Source organism: Lepus europaeus, chromosome 11, assembly GCF_033115175.1.
Source record: "Lepus europaeus isolate LE1 chromosome 11, mLepTim1.pri, whole genome shotgun sequence".
NCBI classification, from domain to species: domain Eukaryota; kingdom Metazoa; phylum Chordata; class Mammalia; order Lagomorpha; family Leporidae; genus Lepus; species Lepus europaeus.
Genome location: NC_084837.1, coordinates 69,918,855 through 69,943,761, shown reverse-complemented (window position 1 = coordinate 69,943,761; position 24,907 = coordinate 69,918,855). Strand labels below are relative to the sequence as shown.

The 24,907-nt window shown below is 37.8% G+C and overlaps 2 protein-coding genes and 1 long non-coding RNA gene across 5 annotated transcripts in view; 1 reads left to right on the top strand and 2 right to left on the bottom strand.

The window, feature by feature from the left end:
• Positions 1 to 15,979, bottom strand: part of SLC12A1 (solute carrier family 12 member 1) — a 96,270-nt gene extending 80,291 nt beyond the window's left edge. For all 3 annotated transcript variants that reach the window (XM_062205856.1, XM_062205854.1, XM_062205855.1), the window contains exons 1-3: positions 15,563 to 15,979; positions 3,718 to 3,852; positions 3,488 to 3,563 (exon numbers count right to left, since the gene is read on the bottom strand). In XM_062205856.1, the coding sequence (XP_062061840.1) occupies positions 3,488 to 3,563; positions 3,718 to 3,852; positions 15,563 to 15,979 (628 nt within the window). The remainder of the gene's footprint in view (positions 1 to 3,487; positions 3,564 to 3,717; positions 3,853 to 15,562) is intronic.
• The window catches only part of LOC133770147 (uncharacterized), a 122,845-nt gene extending 104,907 nt beyond the window's left edge, over positions 1 to 17,938 (top strand). The window contains exon 6 of the long non-coding RNA XR_009867314.1: positions 17,859 to 17,938. This is a non-coding gene — a long non-coding RNA (uncharacterized LOC133770147). The remainder of the gene's footprint in view (positions 1 to 17,858) is intronic.
• Positions 17,939 to 22,925: 4,987 nt separating this feature from the next.
• Positions 22,926 to 23,171, bottom strand: CTXN2 (cortexin 2). Its single transcript, XM_062204765.1, has one exon. It carries the CDS (start codon positions 23,169 to 23,171, stop codon positions 22,926 to 22,928), a length of 246 nt encoding a protein of 81 aa, XP_062060749.1.
• Positions 23,172 to 24,907: the final 1,736 nt, after the last annotated feature.

Genomic DNA, 24,907 nt, shown 5'->3' with positions numbered 1-24,907 from the left:
GAATGGATTATCACAAAAATGGTCATGTACTGGAGTCAAAACTCCATCAAGTCAAAACAATGATCAAGATGATCCGGCCAGTGGGGACTTAACAGAGACTGAATCTTTTGATGCTCTCAGTAATATCCTACCTCTAGCAGAAGTCCCTAGGCTCTTTTGCAGGTTCAAGTACAGTGGGAATAAGCTAAATTGCACGACACAAGCTGCAAACTTGAACCAAATTGCATTGGCCCCTGTAGACTCTTCAAACTTTGGGGCTAGAAGAAATAGTTACATTAAATTATTCTCAACTCTTGCAGGGATCAGGCAGTGAGCATCACCTCTATAATACTATGTGGCCTCAGATTTTTGTGCCACTAAAAATGATACACTTTATTTTTTGCATATTATTTTGCTCTTGACTTTGTTTTGAGGAAGTTTGATATCAAATGTTTAGCATACTCCAGAGACTGTACAGAACCATTTAGTTTCCATTTCATGTCATTAAACCTACTCTGACTTTACTATTTCTCTGTTACTTTACATTGGTCTCTGTTTTCCAAGTAATTCTTAATTCATCCTTTGCAGTGTATGTATTTCTAAAAATGATTTGAAATCTTGGAATGAAGTTTATACTTTTAAACAGTGAAGGATTTTTTTTTTTCTTTCTCACAATCAAACAGGAAGTCCCAAGGTGAAAGGGTGAAAGGCTATTTAGAAAACATTCATTCAGTTCCTTGTTTTCCTTAAGTGTGGTCCTTGAACCAACCTGCTTCAGGAAATGCCTCAGGTGCTTACTTTAAATGCAGAGACCCACCAGTTAGATCTTTAAAGTGAATACCAGGATTCCATGTTTTTCTAACCTAACTTGCCAAGTAATTTTTATGCTTCCCACAGTAGATGACTAAGCTGCCCACAGCATCTCAATTTGTGTCTCCTTGCTCAGAAAGCTTCTTTAGCTTTATCTTCAGAGAACTAACTGGAAAACAATTAACCTAGCTCCCTAATATTTAGATGAGAAAATGAAACTCATGGAGTGCAAGTGACTGGCTTCAGGCCATCTCTGCTTTTCTCACCTGTCTTCCCTGCCTGATGGTTAAGTTGGTGGGAGACCATCTTGTCCCAGCCAAGCTCCCAATGACAGCGCAAAGTGACTAGACGTCATCATCAGCTCATTCTATCACTTGCATTTGGAAACAAGCAGACAAAACTCAAAGCCACAAAATGGTTACCTAACTGGCTAATGTTACTACTGGCTCCAGATTCCTCTGGCTTTATTCTCAAGGAATGGGCTTGAAAGTATAGCCAGCTTTCTTCCCCAAACTATTCTCAAAGTCAGAAATAAACGCTTTTCTTTCTGAGTAAAGGAAAACCCAATGGTACCCAGATGGTGACTTAATTCACTTAGGGATAGGCTCATAACAAATGCCAATGAAATTGAGTAAGATTGATAAGAAGTCTCTACCACTCACTAATATCTTTTTTTTTTTCCTGACAATTAAAAAGAAAGGAAAGCACAAGCCTTCATTCAAAGGGAAACCCACTGAATATCCATTAGGTAGAACATGATTCCTTCCTAATATACAATTGAAATACTTAAATAAAAGACTCTTATTAAAACAACACTAATGTCTGCACGTATAATAAGTTTTAGCATAAGATAGATTCTTTGTATTTTACAATTTTTCAATAAACTTGAAGCTGGGTTGACTGTGAGGAGTAATGTAAGATCTGATTAAAGTTCAGGTTATTGCCCAAACATATGGATGTTAAATAAGTTGCATTAAAAAGAATTACTCTTGCCCTTGGCTACCCTCACACCTCCAAACAAAGTAATGTTTCTTGATGATCTCAATAAGTTACTAAACTGCCCTTAAAAACCTAATTTTGCATGAAACCCTGGAGCAAAACCTTGGCAATATTAAGATGCAGATTTTCCATGGAACAGCATATACTTATTTTGGAGCCTGCGGCTGTGAGCTTTCATTTGATATGCATCATAAAGCCAGCAAGCAGCCCTTTGTCAGGAACCCAGCAGCTGCCAAACATGAAACATGGAAAAACTATGGGAACTGGTTCCAGCTTTCCAATTTACCACTTAGCTCCTTCTTTTGGGGGTTAGTCTTCAGGAGATTCTGAATGTATTTTGAGAAGGGAAGGCAATAAAGAACCACCGACTACCTTTTAAACATGAATTGAGGTACCTCACTTCTGAAAACACATCTGAACTTCTATGTTCTTGATACTAATGATTTATAACTCTTCCCCACAAAGTGAATCCACAATGTAATTTTCATATATAAAGATCATTCATTTTTGCTACAGTATATCAGAAGTTTAGATAAAATTCAAATAAGTTTGTCATATTAATTTTGCTATTGTACTCTCAACAAAAATGATTTGCTGGGGCAGGGGATGGATGTAGCTGTTAAGACATTGCTTAGAACTTGCATACCATATTGGAGTTGGAGTCCTAGGTCAGTGGAGTCCTAGCTCAGTTCCTAAATCCAGCTTTCTGCTGAAGTGCAGCCTGGAAAGCAGGAGGTGATGGCTCAAGTAGTTAGGTCCCTGACACCTATGTGGGAGACACGATTGAGTTCCTGGCTCCTTGTCTTGGCCTGGTCCAGCCTCGGTTGCTGTATGTATTTGGGGCATGAACTGGCAGATAGGAGCTCTCTGATTATCTGTTTCTCCTTTTCAAATAAATTGAAAGACAAATAGGAACTTAACAATTTTTTTTTGCTACAGGAAAGAACACTATGACTGGAATATAAGGATATTCTAAAGTTCATGGTAAAATGGAATTAAAAGCTGACTTTATTTTAGTGAAAAATATTGAAATTCATACAGTTTCTTCATAATGTGCATTTCCATAAACTTTTCAGAGTATTCTTGTTTAATATTTTAAAATATTAACTAATCACTGTTAACATCACCCACTTTCCATTTAAAAATAGCATCAGCTATATCATATATGATCTTTGCATTTTATCCATCATTTTAAGCTTATATTTGGCAGTATTTCATTAGTTTTCATTTTTTCACTTCTGATACCTAAAAGTAACACAATTATATTCTTTGGAAAATGTTCAACAAGTCAGCAGTTTTATTAGGTTTTCCACAAGCTATTTTTGTTTAGTGAAGTTTGGTCAAACATTGTAGGAGCTATACTCTGGCAAATTAGGGAGCAAATATGAATTTGTCCCAAAATTTGAATCTTGTCTAAAATGAAGGTGCTTTTATGTACCTGTACACCTCAAACCCTATCAAAGATATAAATATTTACTTGGACATCCCTTGTTTGATGAGCTAGAAGATTCCAGTCTCACAGGGATTAACCCTTCACCCTTCCTCCCTGACAAACACAGTCAAAGAGGCAGAGTTAAAGGACCTTGAGTGCAAATTATTCCTGTGATCTGCTCGCATTCAGCATTAATGGTGAAAACAAGTTGCTTACTGGGTATATAATTTACACCCAGAATTATGTAGAAGGGGATCCAATGCTTACCAATTCCAGCTTCTCCAACAATCCAGGAGAGACGGATAAAGAGCATGACTCCCCAGATGTTCAGCATGCATCTCACCTGTGGATCAGAGAGTCATGGAAAAGTCAGGGACAGTGGCAGTGAACCAAATCCCATCACCTTTGGAACCCTGGGGCCCAGGCCTTATTAACACTTCACCCACTAGAACTTTGAAGGGGTCATTTTTCATGAATAAACATAGGAGCTTTCTCACCAGCACACCTTTCACCCATCCAAACTTCACAGCACCGGCTTTGTTGTCTTCTTCCTTGTTTTCAGCATGTTCCTCTCCAGGCATCCCTTCTCCGTTAGCAACCCTGTCAGCTGAACCTGGAGTCACTGCTACATTCTGCATTTTTATAGATAGCGAAAACACAGTCATAGGTTAACGAACAGAGGGTTCCATAAAACTTTCAAAGACAGATCCAAACAACTACATAAAACTTAAATTAAAAAAACAAGATGCCAACATATTCTGGTCATTTTTTTTTTTTTTTTTTTTTTTTTGTCATGGGAGCTGATGGGTTCATTTTGTGAGTGATTTACAAGCAAAGCTAAGGCTGCAGATGTGGTAGAAGGAAGTTGGCTCTTTCACTACTGAGACTATCTTAGATTCAGATAGATTGAAGACACAAAAGGAGTAGAAGTAAGGGAGCAGACAAGGAAGGAAAGCAGGGCAACAAGAATGAAGGTGCTAAAGGGCCAGAAAGATAACCTTTCTGAGTAACACAGAGCATCTGGACTTCTCTTTACTAACCGCCCTGTGCTTTATGTTATTTATCTAAAACAATCATAATAGAACTTCTCAACTCACCTCAAAGGATCTTTAACTGGATTAAAGAAAATAACTCATAGAAGTTTTTTCTTAAAAAATTGAAAATATTCCATAAAAGCTAAAAGGCTGTTTAGGACTGTAAGAATGCTTACGGAGTCTACGTAAGAAGTGCTGAATGTGTTTGCATTGTACGGAGAGTAAGTCTCATGGTTGACCACTAGAAAGACCAGTAGAGTAGAAACGAAAAGTAAGTACTCTAAGAAAGAATTAAAACTTTCTCTTTTTTTGACAGGCAGAGTGGATAGTGAGAGAGAGAGAGAAACAGAGAGAAAGGTCTTCCTTTTTGCCGTTGGTTCACCCTCCAATGGCCGCTGCAGCCAGCGCATCTCGCTGATCCGAAGCCAGGAGCCAGGTGCTTCTCCTGGTCTCCCATGTGGGTGCAGGGCCCAAGGACTTGGGCCATCCTCCACTGCACTCCCAGGCCACAGCAGAGAGCTGGCCTGGAAGAGGAGCAACTGGGACAGGATCCGGCGCCACGACCGGGACTAGAACCCGGTGTGCTGGCGCCGCAAGGTAGAGGATTAGCCTGTTAAGCCACGGCGCCGGCCTGAAAGAATTAAAACTTTCATGCTTTCTCCCCTATAGTCTCATTTTGAAAAAAGACTCTCCTTCTCAGTAAAATAGGTGCTTAGCTCAATGGGGAGGAAATATCTTTATTTCTCTCGAGTTGAGAATGTGTCATAATCTCTAATTTCTATTCTAGATATAACTTTGAAAAATTTCACATGTATCTCATTGAATTTAACCTATCTGGTGCCTGCTTGTTTTTTTCTCAGTTGATCACAGTATCGAGTTCCTCCAAAGCGATTTTTTCAGTAAGGGTTTTGAAACCATTAGGGCAAGTTCCTTACATCCAGCACTTAATTACCAGCATTACAGAATGACTTTATCTTATTTAAGTGATCTAAGTTCGTTAGGGTAAGCTAACCAGCTAAAAATGTCCTGGACAAGGGCATGATTTCCCTGCAAAGTGAGATTGATGTGAAATAACTATTTCATATTTATGAGTATTATAAGGGCTGTATTTGAGGACGATTGAGGTTCTTGTTCTTGACATACTCAAGGGCTTATGTATCCTTGGGATTTGGTCTGCCATTAACACATCCAGTGTAAACTGACTCTACTTTGGGCCATTTACTGCAAATGACTTTGACTTCTTATCTCTTTCTTATAATATGTTCTCCTCCTTGATGTGTGAGGAATGGCTTTTCTCCATCTTTCTTCTTCCATAAGACTGTGATACTAGTGTGACATTTGGATAACTAAAGTAATACAATATGATAAGAGTCATTGTATAATAACTGAATCAGAGAAACACCATGATATAGGTTAATTCTCTTCAATATCAACCAATGGCCTGCCATATAGTAGGTCATTGATAAACAAAATTGAGTCTACAGAGTGGACTTCAAGGTCTGCGGTCTCCACCACTTAGGAACAGGTGTCCTAGTCTCTCATCCATTTTTGCTTCTTTGTTTTTATCGTTTCTGTATGAGGCAGTCCATTTATTATTGTTTCCTTTGTGTCATACACATTTAAAGAGGAAGAGGGAGGGAATGAATCCCAAGTATCATAATCTTATTTTCTGACAGTGTTAGGAAAAAAGTGAATGACAAAGAAGACTGAATTAATAGTTAAAATTTAGTTTTGAAATATCTGAGGAATAGCTCAATCATAAGCATCCTCAGTCCCTATTTGCATAAATAATTGAAAGCTGAATCCTGTATTCATACCAATGCAAGATATTTTAAAACAAAGTACAAATAAATATGGCTGAACTGTTAGGGCACAAACTGGCAATGTAAGTCATGTATGTAATTCAAATTTTCTGGTAGCTACTTTTTTTTTTTTTTTGACAGGCAGAGTGGATAGTGAGAGAGAGAGAGACAGAGAGAAAGGTCTTCCTTTTGCCGTTGGTTCACCCTCCAATGGCCGCCGCGGCCAGCGCGCTGCAGCCGGCGCACCGCACTGATCCGAAGCCAGGAGCCAGGTGCTTTTCCTGGTCTCCCATGGGGTGCAGGACCCAAGCACTTGGGCCATCCTCCACTGCACTCCTGGGCCACAGCAGAGAGCTGGCCTGGAAGAGGGGCAACCGGGACAGAATCCAGCGCCCCGACCGGGACTAGAACCCGGTGTGCCGGTGCCGCAAGGTGGAGGATTAGCCTGTTGAGCCATGGCGCCGGCCTCTGGTAGCTACTTTTTACAAATTAAAATGAGGTTTGTGAAATAACTTGGGTTTAGATATAAATCTTTTAATTTAAAAATATTTTAATTCTTTTATAATATCATGTTTCTAATATTCGGGAGGTAAATATCTATTAGTAGTATTGTCATCCCACCTTGCAGAAGTGAATGGAATCAAAAAATGTTTTAACTACATATTTTACTTAACAGAGTGAGTCCATATGAAGTGTCATTTCAAATAGATAATCAGTATAAAATATTAGTGATATATTTCACTTTTTTAAAAAATACTAAGTCTTTGAAATTCAGTGTGTACTTTCTCCTTATGGTACATCTCAATTTGAACTAGTCACATTTCAAGTGCCTGGAGCTACATGAGATTGATGGCTTCCATATTGGCCAGCACAGGTCAGTACAGTACATTTGATTTCAGATGAATGAAACATTTGAGTACTATTCTAATCAATTAAAAGTTCTGTTTTTCCGCAATAAGAATTATATACACAGTAGGAAAATGAATGTGTCAAATGTAGCTTGATTTTTCATAACTAAAACTTACAATGAATGAGGGCAGAGAATTGAGGAAATGTGTTAAATATGTTCATAGATGTGGATGAAGCTATTTGGTAAGGAGATTAATTTATTTGACTTAATTTGAAAAATACTTTTAAAAATTATCAATATTCTAGTTAATAAAGATCCCATAGCTTGACCACCAGCAGCTACTCACTTGGGGGGGGGGGTGGCTAATTCCTCAGCTGGATTAATTGGGGATCTCAGCTTTAGTCACTTGCCTTTTAAAAGGCAGTCTTGGGAATAAAACCCATATTTTCTGATTAAACCTGAACTTGAGGTTTAGAACAGAAAATTGCTGCTTCTTGATAAAGTCCTGTGGTGACTGTGACTCTTAGATCTAGACTAATAATACCAATGACTGCAACAAAACAAACAATAAAACTTACAAAGTAGACTAAAGGATGAGATGGATATTTAGCATTTGTTTGTAATGGATACCCTTCCTAGTCAGGGTCTAATGGTTCTTTATCACTAGAATTTGACAATTTGAAGCAAAAACAATGTTCTATGAAGGCATGGCATGGAGATCACCACATATGGAAATTAATAAAACAATCATTTTCTAAATTATCAAAATTATAGTCAAGTAAGGTGCTCAATTCTCTCTTAGATAAATATATTAAACCTGCTAAAGTACAAAAATTTGAACATATTTATACCACAGAGGGGAAAACCACCCCTGAATGTAAACTTCTTTAGTTGACTAATAAGACCTGATAGTAAATTTACAGGTACTGAAGCCATTTCCTTTGCTTAATCACCAAAAACTCCTGCACTATTTCAACTAGGAGACTTAAAATCTAATTTTAACTGTGCCATTAACTCACGGCATATCCTCCTTAACCTTTTTTGAATGCCACTAAAGAGGGTAAATCCAGTGGGTTTTCTGAATGTCTTATCTCAAGATGATTTTTCACTCTAAAGTAAAAATCATTTTTCTGTTTGTCATCTTCCTATTCTGACATGACAAAGTCAATCTCACTCTCACTCTTTAATAAATGCCTCTTTTGTAAGCCAAAATAGCAATTATTAACTCAACACATCATGAAAGTACTGAACATGACTTTGGGTCAAAGGTTTGTGGGGACTTGAAAGCTTGCAGACTCCTGGCTAGTCCATGTTCTTGAGACTAAAGTGTCAAAGACTGGAAGCTTTATGATTGCTGCCTGAAACTAGATTTTTTCCTTCATACTTGAATTAATTTGTTTTTTCACACTCCATTACCATAAATGATGACCCATAACCCTTCATAAATGCATTTTAAATTATATGGCTTTAGGGAATGATTACTTATTTACCAAGAGTTTTACCTGTGCATTAAGAATTCAGGGAAGACAAAACATATTCAAGAAAAGAAAAAAATGTAAGACCTTTTGATAAAATATTTTTCCTCCAATATTGATAAATTAGTGAAGCTTCAATTACATGCAGTTTAGGGGACAAATTCTTAATGAACTTTTCTAGATGAAGAAAAATTATTTTATTAAACTATGAAGTGATATTTCAGAACCCAGAAAAATAACAAATATCTTTCTAGGTGTCATCAAAGCAAAAGAAAATGAACATATTTATTCTTTAAGTCCCAACTTGATAATATTCTCTACTCAATATATCATTTTTAGTTTTGAGTCTTTAATCTCAGGGTGGTAGAATTCTTACACCGTCATTTAGAAATTCTTCCATAAATGTTTAGGCTTATATGATCCTCCCATTGTTTTTAAACACTCTTTTGTTATTGAAATATTCAAAAATAGAGAGCAAATAATAAAAGATTTTTATGTGTCCTTCACTCAACTTCAACAATTATTTTTATTTATTTATTTATTTTTTGACAGGCAGAGTAGAGTGGATAGTGAGAGAGAGAGAGAGAGACAGAGACAGAGAGAAAGGTCTTCCTTTGCCGTTGGTTCACCCTCCAATGGCCGCCGCGATGCAGCTGGTGCACAGCGCTGATCCGAAGGCAGGAGCCAGATGCTTCTCCTGGTCTCCCAAGGGGTGCAGGGCCTAAGCACTTGGGCCATCCTCCACTGCACTCCCTGGCCACAGCAGAGAGCTGGCCTGGAAGAGGGGCAACCGGGACAGAATCTGGCGCCCGGACTGGGACTAGAACCCGGTGTAACAGCGCTGCAAGGCGGAGGATTAGCCTAGTGAGCCACGGCGCCGGCCCAACTTCAACAATTATTAACATATGGTCAATCTCATTCCAACTAAACCCTTGCCACCCATACCACTGGATCATCTAAAAATCAAGCATAGGAGGTTGGTGCCATGGTGTAGTAGGTTAGGCCATATGGATACTGGTTTGAATCCTGACTGCTCCACTTCTGATCCAGCTCCCTGATAATGGCCTGGGAAAGCAGTTGGAAGATGGTCCAAATCCTTGGGCCACAGCACCAATGTGGGAGACCTGGAAGAAGCTCCTGGCTCCTGGCTTCAAATCAGCCCAGCTCCAGCCATTGTGGCTATTTGGGAAGTTAACAATACTCTCTCTCTCTGTCTCTCCCTCTCTCTGTCTGTAACTCTGCCTCTCAAATAAATAAATAAATCTTTAAAAAAAATCAATCTCAGCAGGAATCAGACAGTTTCTAAGTTTCATTCCAGAATTAAAAACATGATTTTAGCCATATTCCTGTATATTATCGATTATTATTATTGTATTTGTAGACGTCTATCTTTTTATGATAAAAGAAAGTATTTTTTAAAGATTTTATTTATTATTTATTTGAAAGGCAGACTTATAGAGAGGCAGAAGCAGAGAGAGAGAGACAGAGAGAGAGAGAGAGTTCTTCCATCTGCTGGTTCACCCTCCAATTGGCCACAACAGCTGGAGCTTCGTGGATCCAAAGCCAGGATCCAGGAGCCTCTTCTGGGTCTCCCCTGTGGGTGCAGGGACCCAAGGATTTGGCCCACCTTCTACTGCCATAGCAGAGAGCTGGATTAGAAGTGAAGCAACCGGGACTTGAACTGGCACACATATGGGATGCTGGCACTGCAGGCGGCAGCTTAATCTACTACGCCACAGTGCTGGCCCAAAAGGGAATATTTTATATGTTGACAATGAAAGGGATTTTTGTTTTTTTCTTTTAAAAGTTACCATAAATTATGCCTAGAAAATCACAATTTGTAATCATAGTATTACTACATCTGAAAACACACATCTCCTAATGTTTTATAAAACTGTCACAAATTGACTTGTGTTTTTGATAATTTAATTTAGAAGTTAGCTATGTGAAATAAACTGGCATATGAAACATAAAATGCAAATATTCTTAATACTTTCTAAATATATGTTTGAGGGAACTCCCACTTCTCATCTATTACCAAAGAGTTTACAAAGGGAAATTAATAATATTTCTGTTCTTTTCCATAGATTATTTTAACAGAATGACCTTCCAGAGAAATGGTCTTGAGAAAGAAACTCTAATAAGTATCAGAATGAAATCTTTGTGGGGTGGTTTTCAGTCACCGTTGGCCTTTAAGGCGTTTATTCCTTCCATTTTAATATCTATTTTGTTTGTTTTTAGTTTAGAGACCATTTCTAATTTTGAATATCTCCAGTTCAAATGTTATACTTCCAAATTTGAGCTTTGAAACACTTTAGAAAAGATTATATTGTTGGAAAAATATTTTACCTGTCCTTTTACAGAAGATCAACACTTAGTATCTTGATTTACATGGTTTAATGTTTATTAACTTGACTATATATGTCCTTTATTTTTGTCTATAATGTCATTTTACCTATATCATAAAATTCTAAAGGTTAGAGATCAAATCTCTTTAATTCACTTTATATAGCAGCTCATGTAAATAAATGTCTAATAAATGCTTTTGATGATGACAATGAAAATGATTGAGATCTACAATTAATTATGTAGGGGAAGCAGTACAGTTTCTTGGTATAGTCCCAGAAACAAGGAATGAATTTAAGCCTCCTACTCTGCCCATCATGACCAAGGTGCAGTTGTCTTTGTGCCTGATTTCCACCACACTGCATGGTATTGAATATGCTAAGGCAAAGTGTAGTATCGGTAAAGGCTTTGAACTTCAGAGTCGTGCAGACATGGGTCCAACTTATTGACAAAATGACCTTGGCTTCTTACCGTGTAAGTTTGTGGACTTCTGTAAGTCTTTGTTTTCCCTTCTAAAAGGTCCAAAGCATTTTCTAAAATTGCAACATCCATAAAATAGTAATAACAATAGTGGCTACCTTGAGGGGTTGTTGTAAGGATTGAATGAGAATTTTTCCAGTGTGAGCACAGTGCCTGACTCCTAAAATTCTCAGTAAAAAACTGGTTGTTATTACACAGCAGTCAATATTAGTGCTCTTAGTTACAAATTATTTTCAATTGTTAACAGCCTGCTGACCCTAACATGAAATTATTTCATTTTTTTGTTTTGAATCAGTTTCTACAGTTTGCTGTCTTAATATATTTCTGTCTTAGAACTGGTAATATTTTATACTTTTTATTTTTGAAAATAGTTATACTTTGGGCTGGTACTGTGGCTCACTTGGTTAATCCTCTGCCTGTGGCATTGGCATCCCATATGGGTGCCGGGTTCTAGTCCTGGTTGCTCCTCTTCCAGTCCAGCTTTCTGCTGTGGCTCAAGTGCTTGGCCCCTGCACCCTCATGGGAGACCGGGAGGAAGCACCTGGCTCCTGGCTTCGGATCGGCGTAGCACCGGCCGTAGCTCCTGCCAATTGAGGAGGGAACCAATGGAAGGAAGACCTTTCTCTCTGTCTCTCTCTTTCACTGTCTATAACTCTACCTGTCAAATAAAAAAAAAAAAAAAGAAAATAGTTTACTGAAATACTAACAAGAATGATGGTTGGTATGGCTGGGATGGAGTCCCACTTTGGTTAGTACTATCATAAGGAATTGTGTATGAAAAGGTGGCCACGCCGGCACCGTGGCTCAACAGGCTAATCCTCCGCCTAGCGGCGCCGGCACACCGGGTTCTAGTCCCGGTTGGGGCACCGGATTCTGTCCTGGTTGCCCCTCTTCCAGGCCAGTTCTCTGCTGTGGCCAGGGAGTGCAGTGGAGGATGGCCCAAGTGCTTGGGTCCTGCACCCGCATGGGAGACCAGGAGAAGTACCTGGCTCCTGCCTTTGGATCAGCGCGGTGCGCTGGCCGCAGTGAGCCGGCCGCGGCGGCCATTGGAGGGTGAACCAACGGCAAAGGAAGACCTTTCTCTCTGTCTCTCTCTCACTATCCACTCTGCCTGTCAAAAAAAGAAAGAAAGAAAGAAAAGGTGGCCACATGGCTTGGGCCAGACTGAAAACAGAAGTCGCCTTACAAAGTAAAGCACTGAATTAATCCTTGCTAGATATGAAATAATCACAACACATGGACGGAACTCCAGGGTCTACTGTTGAATGAAAACAGAAGAACACATAACAATGAGTAATATATGCCCCTTTATATGTTTAAAAAAAGAATATAGACAAAAAGTTAGATAGAAATATATAAATTTATAAGCTTATGTTTGCATAAGCCAGAAAGTTTCTGGAAGGACTTATAAGAAACTATCAATAGTGATTGCCTTAGGGAGAATAACTTAAGATTAATGTTAGATGAGTGATCTTTCATTATGTGCATATGTATATCTATTTATATATATTTAATACTTGTTAAATATTTTACTTTTTAAGTAAAAAGCTAGTATAAAAATTACTACCATTATCTTGAGCTGTCATTTAATGAGTTCCTACTCATTGTAGCCAATGTGCTAGACTTTGTATTTATGTAAACTAATATTCACAGACTTCCTATAAGAAAAAAAGAAATTAGGTAGCTTGTACAATATTGCAGAGCAAGTAATGGACAGAGTCTTTTTTTCTGCTTTTAATAAGAGTGTTTATAAATCTGTAATGTATAGCTACCAGTATAGCTCTTCACATCATAGTAAATGAAAAGAATTTCTTCAGCTACAAGTTCAAATAATTGGGATTACAAATTCTGTCAATACCTATCAGTGCTAAAGTTTCATGTAAGGTAGAGACATAAAATGATGTCTTTCAAGCCTATTTTTCATTTTACTTGTTAGGAAAATCTTGTCAAATTTTTCCTGACTCAGAAATTATAATCATATTTCAACAAAAAGCAACTGGTTTCCTGATGAAATAATGTTATGCCATTGACTGTAAATGAATCATTGCTGTACAGATTTTGAAAGCATTATAATCATGAGTTTAAAAAATATTGGCTAACTTGTACTATGCCAATTTGTTTCCAGTTTTAAATTATTTAAGTAAACACAATTAAAAATATATTTATTTGAAAGGCAGAATGACAGAGAGGGAAAGAGAGGGAGAGAGCTCTTCCATCTGTTGTTTCATTTCACAAATGACCACCATGTCTGGGGTTGGGCTAGGCCAAAGTTAGAAGTCTGGAATTCCATCCAGGTCTCCCACACAGGTGACAGGGGCCCAAGTACTTCGGCCATCATCACCTACTTTCCCAGGCGCATTAACAGGGAGCTGGATTGGAAATGGAGCAGCCAGGCTGGAATTGACACTATGATACAGGATGCAGCTGTTGCAAGTGAGTGGCTTAATCTGCTGCCACACAATGCCAGTCTCTAAGTAAACACTGCAATTGATAATTTTTAATCCAATACCTGTGTAGTGTTGGTGTTTTATTACATAATGTTTGCTTTCTTGTGATTTGAAGAAGCACCATAGAAACGTTAAGGGTCACAAGGATGTGGCAGCATTGCAATATCATTTTACATGCCTTCTTCTTCATCTCTTATTTTTTGGCAGTGGACATAGGGTAATAGCTGAATCGAATTTACTAGCAAGGAAGATAGACCTGTCAATGATTCACATTTGCAATGCAAAGGTAGCACCCAAGGAGAGCAGCTGCAGAGACAGACTGCTCCCTACAACTTCTGGAACACTGAGTGCAGGAATGTGTGTGTCATAGGCTCTGATGTTCTGTAACTGAATTCTACTCACAGTTTGGCTATGTAGATATGCGTACATGATTTAATGCAGTACCCGAGATAATGCAATTCCTGAGATAATGCAGTACCCGAGATAAGTGAGGGTCAAATTCATAAAAGCAATAACTTACTGCTATACTTGTTCAGGATGATTATTCAGAACATTGAGCTTAGACCTAATTTTTAATATATTTAACTTACCATTCCTTTGTGTCTGAGAAAACATGCACTGACTCAAAAAAATTAAGTACTCAAAAATGATGCAATATTCCAAGCAGCTATAAAATTTTCAAATGCAGCTATAACATTCCTACTGCATGGTCATTCAGATGGCCTTCAGAGTTTTTTTCCTTTTACTTTATTTCAAGATTCATAGGTCACAGCTTTCAAAACTAGAAATAAGTTGCTTTTCTATCTAAATTTTGGTCCTGGGAACAACATGAGTTTATTTTATTTCCTTTCTAATGGAGTTAAAATTTCCTTTTGTTGTAAATTGGGGAAAGAGATGAATGGGAATATTTTAAATTTTGATACCAATTTTAGCAAAGGGTCAGTTTTTAAAATTATCACAAGTAGTGTGGCAGAGCACGAAAGCAGTATCCCTAGCATCTCTGGAGTGGGTAATCATTTAATAAAAAAATTATTGCTTGAATAGGAAAGGGCCTGTGCTGATCATGTTTTTTACCTCTCAACAAAACTTGGACAAGGGTAAATTATATTTGAATATGTGACATCTAGTTAATTCTTCTTAGTAAGTAATTATATTTCCTAAAGAATAATCTTATTCAATTGTGTTCCAGAAAAGCAGAAGATAAAGTCCATCAACATATTTTAGAGCAAGTTATAGAAGAGACAATCTACTAAGTTTCCAAATGATGTGCTACACGATTAGAAAAAGTGCTGCCTCATACTGCTAACAGATTTGGGAATCCTATCTATGTTCCTTAAATAATGAAAAGTTTAGCCATTTCTGCTGCTTCTGTAATAATTTCTTTATTTTCTATATGCTTAGATGCATTCAGGAGCTTCAGGCAAAGAGGAAGAGATAAAATGCTGAATCTTATACCTCTCTGCTCTCTCTTTAAAGAATATAAAAAATAATCACTCACACTAAAGTCTGGCACCCACAGCACCCACAGAAGCACAAGTAGTTATTTTGTTTATTTGTTTTATACTTGGTATGGACACATTAAACTAAGGTAGAACCAGCGTGCAAGTCAGTTTAACATGTTTAACCAAGTGTGAATTGAGAAGCCTGTAATTGTGAACCAGAGGTAACATATTGCCTAACATCAGAATTAATTCTTTAGCTCTCTATCCTGAGTCAGTAAATATTTGTGAGGCATTTGCTGTGCCTTTTCTGTTTATTGGGAATTAGGGACAGTTGTGTCAGTAGGATGGGTGGTTTGGAACAAACCTCTTCATTTGACTGTTTTACATTCATAGTATTATGAAAGAGGAAGAAATGACTTGAAGGAATAAATAAAGCAAGATACTCACCTGCATTCTTCAAGCTTACCTTTGCCAGTTGCTCGTGAATCTCAAGCAAACTGGGCCTGTTGATCTTGGGCCCACTGACACTGCCCGTGTTGCGATAGTATTCAATCTTGGGAACAGCATCCATGGTGTTGTGGCCAAAGGTTTGTAGGTAGTATGTGTTAGTGTGAGAATCGTAAGTGTGAAAACTGGCATCTGATTTGGTAGTTTCTCCAGTTTGGAGAAAATTATCATAGCACTCCTGATTCCCAGGCCTAAAGCTGACTCTGAGTCTATTTTGTTCATCCCCAAAGGAGGTTTCTTCATAATGTGGTGGATCAGTATTGTCAATGCCAGCTGCACAGCTCTCGTGGTTCTCATTTATGACATTAACTTGAAAGCGATTTGTATTAGTGGGCACTGAATCCAGAAATACATTGGAAGAGTTATTTAGTGACATCTTCCAAAATGGATTTTTTGTTAGTAAGCTATTTGCTTTATAGTTGTTTAAAAAAAAAATCTATATATTCCTCCTCAAAATAAGCACTAACGTGGTTACATTAGAGAGCTCTTGGCTTTTGTTCTAGACAAATTCAATAAATAGACTCTTGATATATTGTCTTCTGTACAATCTTCAGAATGTTCTTCAAAGCTGTCACTGAAAAAAACATTAAGCTTGTTTCAAGTAATACATATATATTTAAGTGGGGGTGAGGTATGGAAAGCATAGGGTTTTTTTTACAAGATATATACTTTTAAACTAATTTCACTAAAAATTACCTGTTCAAGAACCTTTGTCAACTGAGTAATTAAATCTTATAATAATCTGGGGACTATTTAAGCAAACAGAATTTCTGATAGAGTCATTGAAATATTACCTCTGTTTTGTATTATTCACTTGGAATCTGTACAATTGGATTCAATATGATTTTCAGAAGATACAATTCTACTGATTAAGAATTGATGAGAATATTCTAACCTTGAAACATCATTTATTGACAGTAGTAAATGCTGAAACTGCAAAGTTTTTTTAATGACTGATAGAAATACACATATTATAAAAATAATAAAAATGGAAAACTTCAAAAAATTACATTCTTGCTAGTTTACAAAAATCTGTACATACTCTCATAATAACTTTATTTCAGAAATATTTTGTTATCTACCCGAAATATGAAGTACCTTTTAGGATGTGAATTAACAATGCGTCTTGTAAGATGTTGTCTATGTAAATTCTTGGAGATTTACTAGCATTCAAAATGTTTCATTTGCTTATATATTTGTTTTGCAAATGTTATTTTGGAGCATTTAAAAAATATGAGTATTTGGGGTCAGAAAATATATTATTGCTGTTAATAATGCCATATTAATATATTTAGGTAAACTAATCATATTCTTCTGACTCCCTTTAATGAAATACTCTCAATAATTCAGTTTATTTTTGACTGTAAGATCAATAGAGTACATAACAATTTTTATACTTGCATGCTATAAGCTCTCTTTAAAACACTTTTTGTAGAATAATATTTCTTTGTTGATAAAATAAAATTTGCCTTTTTGAAGAAAATTCTGGAAAGATGAAATGAATACGAATAAAACTTGCCTTTCTCTTGCAGTTATTTAAGCTACTTCTTTGAATAACAAACTCAATTTCAACTCAACCTTTCCTGTGGAAATTATAAGTGAAACGTAGCTTTTTCGTTTTCGCAAAGCATCTCACTCTCTTCATAATCCTTGACATCCTCACCTTTACCCCTTTCCTCAGAACCTACATTAGGATATTATATGAAGTGAGATTTTCATTCTGCCTGGAAATGTTTAACTTACCACCTAGGAGCCTTCTGTTGAAGAAGCACCTGCTTCAGCATCATGCAGGCATATATGGAGCATTTGGCTTTCAGCTTGGAACATTAGGTTTCTTCTCATTGGTTAGCACCTCCCTTGAAGGAGATGGCTTTGCAATGATTGGCCTGGAATAGTATTATAAGCCCCACCCAGTCATCAGCCCCCAGGGAATGTTAAGTACCACATCAAGGAGTAACTACTAGTGAACCATTAATCCTTTTAGGTAGGAAGTAAAATAACATTTCTTTAATTTAAAAGGCGAATTGGATTGCTCAATAGCAATCCTTCCAAAAATGTGCACATTGCTTCCATCTTGGAAGGCTAAATTGGGTCCCACAGTTGCAGGATGAGTCCTAGTATTCTAGGACTTCAGCATGTATACCAACGTATAGTCCTCCAGAGATAATATCTGTACTTTGTAAGTATAAAATGGTGTCCGAAATGGTTTCATGTTGTTTATACAATATCACCTTGATTTTTGTTTGCATTGGAAGTGAGAAGATTGAGAGTAGAATCAATGATCTAACAAATGGTTTCAAGTGGAAAATGATTTCAAGCAGGAATCAAATTGTGGGTAAGTTTCCTAGTTGTACTACTAAATGACCTGTGTCCTACCCGGAAAAGTACTTTTATCAAACCAGATTTTTTTGAGTTTTGTTGAGGAACAGGTTTTGCTGGATTGTGGGAATTGGCGATTATTAAGACAGCACAAACAATTCCTCCCTGCAGGTTCTACCATTGGTTTTCCATCAGGATGATTGAATGAGTGCTTCTTACGACTTATGAGAAATTATCCAAGTGATTTCCAGTGGCTGTAGTGGCTCAGTTGTGGTGTAATATAGCGGTTAAGAGTAATACTCTGGAGTCAAAATGCTAAATTAATATCCTGCCTGGCTACTTCCTAGCTATGTGAACTTGGGCAAGTTATTTTCTCACTGGCAAATGTAGGTGTGGATGAGGGTACCTATCTTGTAGAGTTCTTCTGAAAGTTAAATGAATTAATTTGTGTTGAGTTTAGAACAGCACTGGTTTGTACACAGTGCTAGCTTTTCCCATTGTAGCAATGTTTGCAATTGGCTGGTGACTTTTACTAAGTCACATCGAGGATTTTGAGGTCAGTCTTCAGAGACTGAGAGAGCTACTATGCTTATTAAAATTGGGGGAATGTTTTGCTGAGCAAATGTATGTTATAGAAAACAGTCTGGAGATACCTAAGTAAACCCTTTTAGAAGCTCTTAGGGAAATATCATGCCTGACGGTCAGGTAAATGTCATGAAGCTATATCAGAAATAGGGACAGAATTACAAGTATGTACCTATTACTCAATCTGCTTTTGAAGGCCGTCAGTTCAAGGCATTTTTCTCTGTTCAACAAAGGGTTCTGACTTCCCATATAAGGATTCTGGGCATAGGAATTAGTCACCTTTTAGATTTAGCAAGATGAGGCTGTTTGTTTAGAGCATTACTGGGGACAGCTAGGATAGGGCTGGGACCCAAAACAAGTTAGTTCATCAGAACCAAGACAGGAGTTGTGAACTGTGATTTGCCATCCCCCACCCTCTTTCAAGAGTCTCCTATTTATTCTGTAACCTTTCTCCTCTATCAAAGACTGTGAGTGTCTCTGATACCAGTCAATTTCCTTTTTCTTGCTGACTTCCCGTCTGGCTACAGTGTAGTGCGAATTAGTTTTAGTCTTGGTCTTACATCAACCAGACATTTTCATTCTATAGCTTTTATCTCTAACTGTGAAATGAAAGTCTTTGTTTTCTATTAAGGGGATTCAGACTTTCTGGAGCAGATGGGAGATGGTTTTGGGGGATATGGATGAAATTACACCATCCATAAAGCCAACCTTGAAAGGTGAACCTGATTTAGTCCTTTTAAACAGGTGGGTAAAGTAACAGGAGCAAGCCGTTTGGAGACATGCACCTCTACCTTTCCTTCTGTTCTCCCTGATGAAGCTCTTGGGAGAGGGAAGTTAGGGGATGATCAAGCTACAACACCTGATATCTAGTCCTAGAAGGATTAGCATTTCATGAAATTTCTGTGTTGTATGCATACTATAACTAGCCTTTTATAGTTTTATATTGTTTTTAGCTCTGAAAATACAGATGGTAACGCCTCTTTCCACTCAAAGGTCTAAGGCACACAATTCATGAGTGAAAGGCATGCATGAAGACACTTCTGGGCCAGCGCCGCAGCTCAATAGGCGAATCCTCCGCCTTGCGGTGCCGGCACACCGGGTTCTAGTCCCGGTTGGGGCGCCGGATTCTGTCCCGGTTGCCCCTCTTCCAGGCCAGCTCTCTGCTGTGACCAGGGAGTGCAGTGGAGGATGGCCCAAGTGCTTGGGCCCTGCACCCCATGGGAGACCAAGAGAAGCACCTGGCTCCTGCCATTGGATCAGCACGGTGTGCCAGTCGCAGCGCACCGGCCACGGTGGCCATTGGAGGGTGAACCAACAGCAAAGGAAGACCTTCCTCTCTGTCTCTCTCTCACTGTCCACTCTGCCTGTCAAAATAAATAAATAAATAAATAAATAAATAAAGACACTTCTGTTTAATAGAATTTCTCTTTAGCAACATTAGAAATAATATTTTAATTTAGTTGGTGTCTGAAAAACTTGTTGGAGATGAACTTTCAGAAACAACACTCACAATTCATAAATTTTTGTGTGCTTGCTTTCTGTTTTTTGAGACCCTTTATTCTTTTTGAAATGAAGATCTGGCCTTATTATATTCTAGTCACCAAAATTGAAGATCTAAATGCTTTCCCTAGCAGACAAATGGAACACTTCGTATTTGTGTGTCTATCTTTGGAGCCCTTCTGAAGTCTGGTTCACAAAGGAGATGCCTGCTGTCTGGGCATATACAATTCTCAGCAAATTTAGCTGAGCTGGGCAGTGAGATATCTTGGGCCAAACTATGAACTGACTACAAAGTGTGCCAGCCCTACACTTTTTTTACCAACTGAGGTACAAAGATCTTCCTGGAGGTGAGGTTTTGGTCCAGAATATCCATAGTCAACTAAAATGTGTTCATAATCTGCTACGAGGATGGTTTTAAATGTTCATGGAAAATGTGCATTGTTTTTCAATTCATTTTTTTCTTGAACATTCTGAAGCCCCCTCCTAGGAGATGGAAAATATCTGGGAATCTCACTGAAATGGCTAGCTCTGGAGTGTACACTCTGAGAGACAGCAAGTATTGTATCAAATACTTGGGTCTCTTCCACCTTCCCAGGAGACCTGAATTGTGTTTCTAGCTCCTGGCTTTGGTCTGTCCCATCTCTGGCTCTTTGGGATATTTGGAAAGTAAATGAGCATATGGAAGATCTCTTTCTGTTTCTATGCCTTTCAAACAAATACAAACAAATAGTAAATAATGAATAAATAAAATGGAAATAGTAATCCCAAACTTAAAGGATTGATAAAAAGTATCAAATAAATGAAAAACATGTAAAACATGTAATTTAGTGCTTTTAATAAATATTAGTTCATTCTGCTTAATATATTTGACAGTTCTGTGGGCTCAATTGACACAAACATTTTTGTACTGATTTATCTCCTGTTATATTCCTCTATTCAATGATCATAGAGTCAGAACTTTTTAGTTGGGAAGGCTTTTAAAATTACTTGGTTTTGTATTCTCATTTTGAAATGAGGAAGCTGAAGATTTGAAAGACTAAATAACTTAACCATTTCTTCTTAAAGTTTGAGAATCTCTATTACTACCCTAATGAAGATTAGAAATAATAAAAACAAGGCCCTTTTAAACAGTGTTTTATATTTTCAAGGTGCTTTCATTTTTATTTATGTCATTGATCCTCCCAACATTCCTGTAAGCTGTGCAGGATGAGTTTCTGTATCCCTGATTCTACATATAGAAAATAGGTTGCACTTAGGTAACTATATAGCTCATAAAGCTGGTTGTTGGGTGGGCCAACATGAGAATCAAATTTCTGAATTTAGGCTCCTAATCTGAAAACTTTTCATTATCTCTTAAATCCTCATTCATCTCAGATCTCTGGGTTTCCAGGTACATTTATTATTCATAGGTCACTAGAATTGAAAAGCACAATACTAGCCCTCTGGTTAGTTCCCTCACTGAAGACCAAAGAAACTAGATAATTTGTCCAAAGTTATGTAGCCCTAATAGTGGCAGAACTGAGACTGGACTTCGCATGTCTGGTGAGTGCTTCCACAGGGTCATGCTGGAAATTCCCACTTAAATGCATTTAATAAAAGGGATAAAAGAGAGAGTGTTAATATGAAATGATCTATTTTGGATCTCAAAGGGTTTTATTGCAAGAGATTCAACAGGAGACAGAAGGGTTAGTTAGGGCTCTGTGAGATTTGGGAACTTTTAGGGCATGTGGCTGCTTTTAGGGTTTGGGTGTTAGTTTTTGAGTTTATTTCACCTGCCAATTTCTTTGACCTATAGTTATTATTCAGAAAGTCATATTCTGCTTATCCTTGGACTGAAGAATTGAAAGTCTCTCATATTTAAGGCATGATTTATTAAAGCTAGAAGAGCCTGCGTCTGAAATGTGGAAAAGGTGCCTGGGCTTCGCATAAGGTAAACTGGAACCATTTAATGTAATTTATTAGCACAAGAAAGGAATCAAAGTGGTGGCATTTGGCTTAGTAGGATTTTTGTTTAGATTTTACTTATTTATTTGAGAAGTAGAGTTACAGACAGAGAGAAAGGTCTTCCATTTGCTGTTTCACTCCCCAAATGGCTGCAACGGCTGGAGCTGGGCTGATCCAAAGCCAAAAGCCAGGAGCTTCTCCCAGATTTCCTACATGGGTGCAGAGAGCCCAAGGACTTGGGCCATCCTCCACTGCTTTCCCAAACAGTAGCAAAGAGCTGGATCAGAAAAGGAGCCATCAGGACACAAACCTGCGCCATGTGGGATGCTGGTATCGCAGGCAGAGCTTACCTACTAGGCCACAGTGCCGGCCCAGACTTAGTGGTTAAGATGCATTGTACCATGTCAGAGTAGCCATGTTTGATAACCAGCTCTGGCTCCTGATTCCAGCTTCCTGCTAACACAGACATCAGTAGGCGGTGGTGATAGTTCAAGCAATTCTGTCCCTGCCACCAGTGTCAAAGACCTGGGTTGAGTTCTCAACTCTGGACTTTGGGCTTGGCTGAGCCCCTTCCAGTCATCAGGGGCATTTTGGAAGAAAATCAGAGGATAGAAAGTCTCTTTTTCTGTGTGTATGTATGTATGTTTGTGTGTGGGTTTGTGTGTGTGTGTATGTTTGAATGTCTGTTTCTCTGACTCTCAAATGAATAAATAAAAAATTGAAAAAAGAAAGGAAACATAGGTAGATGTGTGAGATAAATTAAAAATGGCTTCTATGTGTGGCTGGCATCAATCCAGAGAGAATAAATTGAGGAAATCCAAAGACGGTTTATCAAGTACACGGTGTGGTAGATAAATCAATCACAGATGTTTATTGAATTTAGTGAATGAAATGAGCCCCTTCCCAGTACACTCAGCATAATTACAAACGTATCCACCATGGGTCCCAATGGCATAATCATAAAGCTGGAACTCTCATGCAAGTGCATATTCAAAAGTTCCTTTATCAAACTCTTCAACTTCATCTTCCCATGTGGAGGAAGGCATGCTACTGTATGGGTCTAACAGAATTTTGAAGCATCTGATAATAAGAAGTCCCAAGAAGATACACAAAATTCCAACGAAAGCAAAGCCAGTTTTTTGCTCCAGCGTCAATGAGAAAGCTGATACTTCGTTGACACTCATCTTAGCTGAAGAGTTGCCACAGTAGGTACTACTCATTATTCACTGGCGCATCATTGTGGCTCTTCAAAATTCCTGCTGGAATCAACTCTTGGCCTAGGTACAAAATTAGACTCAGTTTAGTTTTATCCTTATATGGTATCAGACTTGAAATTATTTTATAAAATCTAGCATTTTTCAAACCTTCTTGACACAACTCATAAAAGATATTTGATAGTGTCTTCAGATATGGACTAGAATCAAGTTAGCATTGGAGCTGCTACTCCTATCACAATAATTACAGAATACCTTTGTGGGCCCATAAAACTGTTGCTATAAGCTTTAGATATAAAATCAAGTATGAAGATGAATATTCAAATACTTAAACCTAAGAGCTTTTGATTCATTAGTAGATGGTTGATTCATTGCTTTTTAAATCTGAATTGTCATCTAATTTTCACCTCATTCTTTTCCATAAGCAATTTCAGAGCATAAACTATCTGAAATATACAAAATGCCTACTTCAAAGTCTATCTCCAGTTCCCTTTTGTCTGATCCAGGTTCTGAGGGTTTAAATGGATGTAATATCTTTCATCTCCTTAGCTTTTAATTTTTTTTTAATTTTTTTTTTTTACTTTTTTTGACAGGCAGAGTGGACAGTGAGAGAGAGACAGAGAGAAAGGTCTTCCTTTTGCTGTTGGTTTACCCTCCAACAGCTGCCACAGCTGGCGCGCTGCAGCCGGCGCAACGCGCTGTTACGAAGGCAGGAGCCAGTTGCTTATCCTGGTCTCCCATGGGGTGCAGGGTCCAAGCACTTGGGCCATCCTCCACTGCACTCCCTGGCCACAGCAGAGAGCTGGCCTGGAAGAGGGGCAACCGGGACAGAATCCGGTGCCCCAACCAGGACTAGAACCCGGTGTGCCGGCGCCGCAAGGCGGAGGATTAGCCTGTTGAGCCATGGCGCCGGCCTTCTCCTTAGCTTTTAAAATTTATATACTGCATTTGCTTCTCCACTAACACCCATACATTAAGTATCAATTTCTTAGAAAGTATTATGTTTTTAAGATTTTATTAACATAAGCAATGCCCCACATCACATCTTGCAAGTGACAGGTTGCAGTTGCTGTGGACCATTAATTACCTCCCCACCAACTTCATTAGCTTTCAGAATACCCTAAAGAAACATAAAATCCAAGTTAAACAGCATGTTTTCTCCACAAATTCAGCTTCAAGACAAGCTCCTTAGTCTTCCTCTCAACCAGATTTCCACATTTATGAACTTATTATATTGAGATTCTAAATCTGCTCAGAAATGCACAGTGAATTGAAACAAAATATTTTTCAATTTTATGTCTTAAGATAATTAAATAAATCACTTGGAAGCATTTGGTTGATTAGATCAAGTGATTGTTGATATGCAGCTAGCCTTGAAAAGATTGTCACCAAATAGCTTGTCATTCAATAACTGAGCATGATAGACTTGGTGTTTTCCTTTTTGTTCTGGTTTCATATGATAATTTTTAGGATTTATCTCTATTTAAATTACTGAATTTTTTGGGACTCAATGTTCAGAAACAAACTGAGACAAAGTGATGGATAATAATTAATAAGAACAAATCTTTTAGTTTTAAAAATTATTCAACAAATAATACAACTGATTAACATTAATGCCAATCAATATATTATTTTGTAATGGTTTGGATTATGAAAGAGCTCTATCTTCAATTCTTAAGTGGCAGAAATATTCAATACATTTTGGGGCATGCCAGTGGTTTGACTGTGTTTAATAAAAGAAA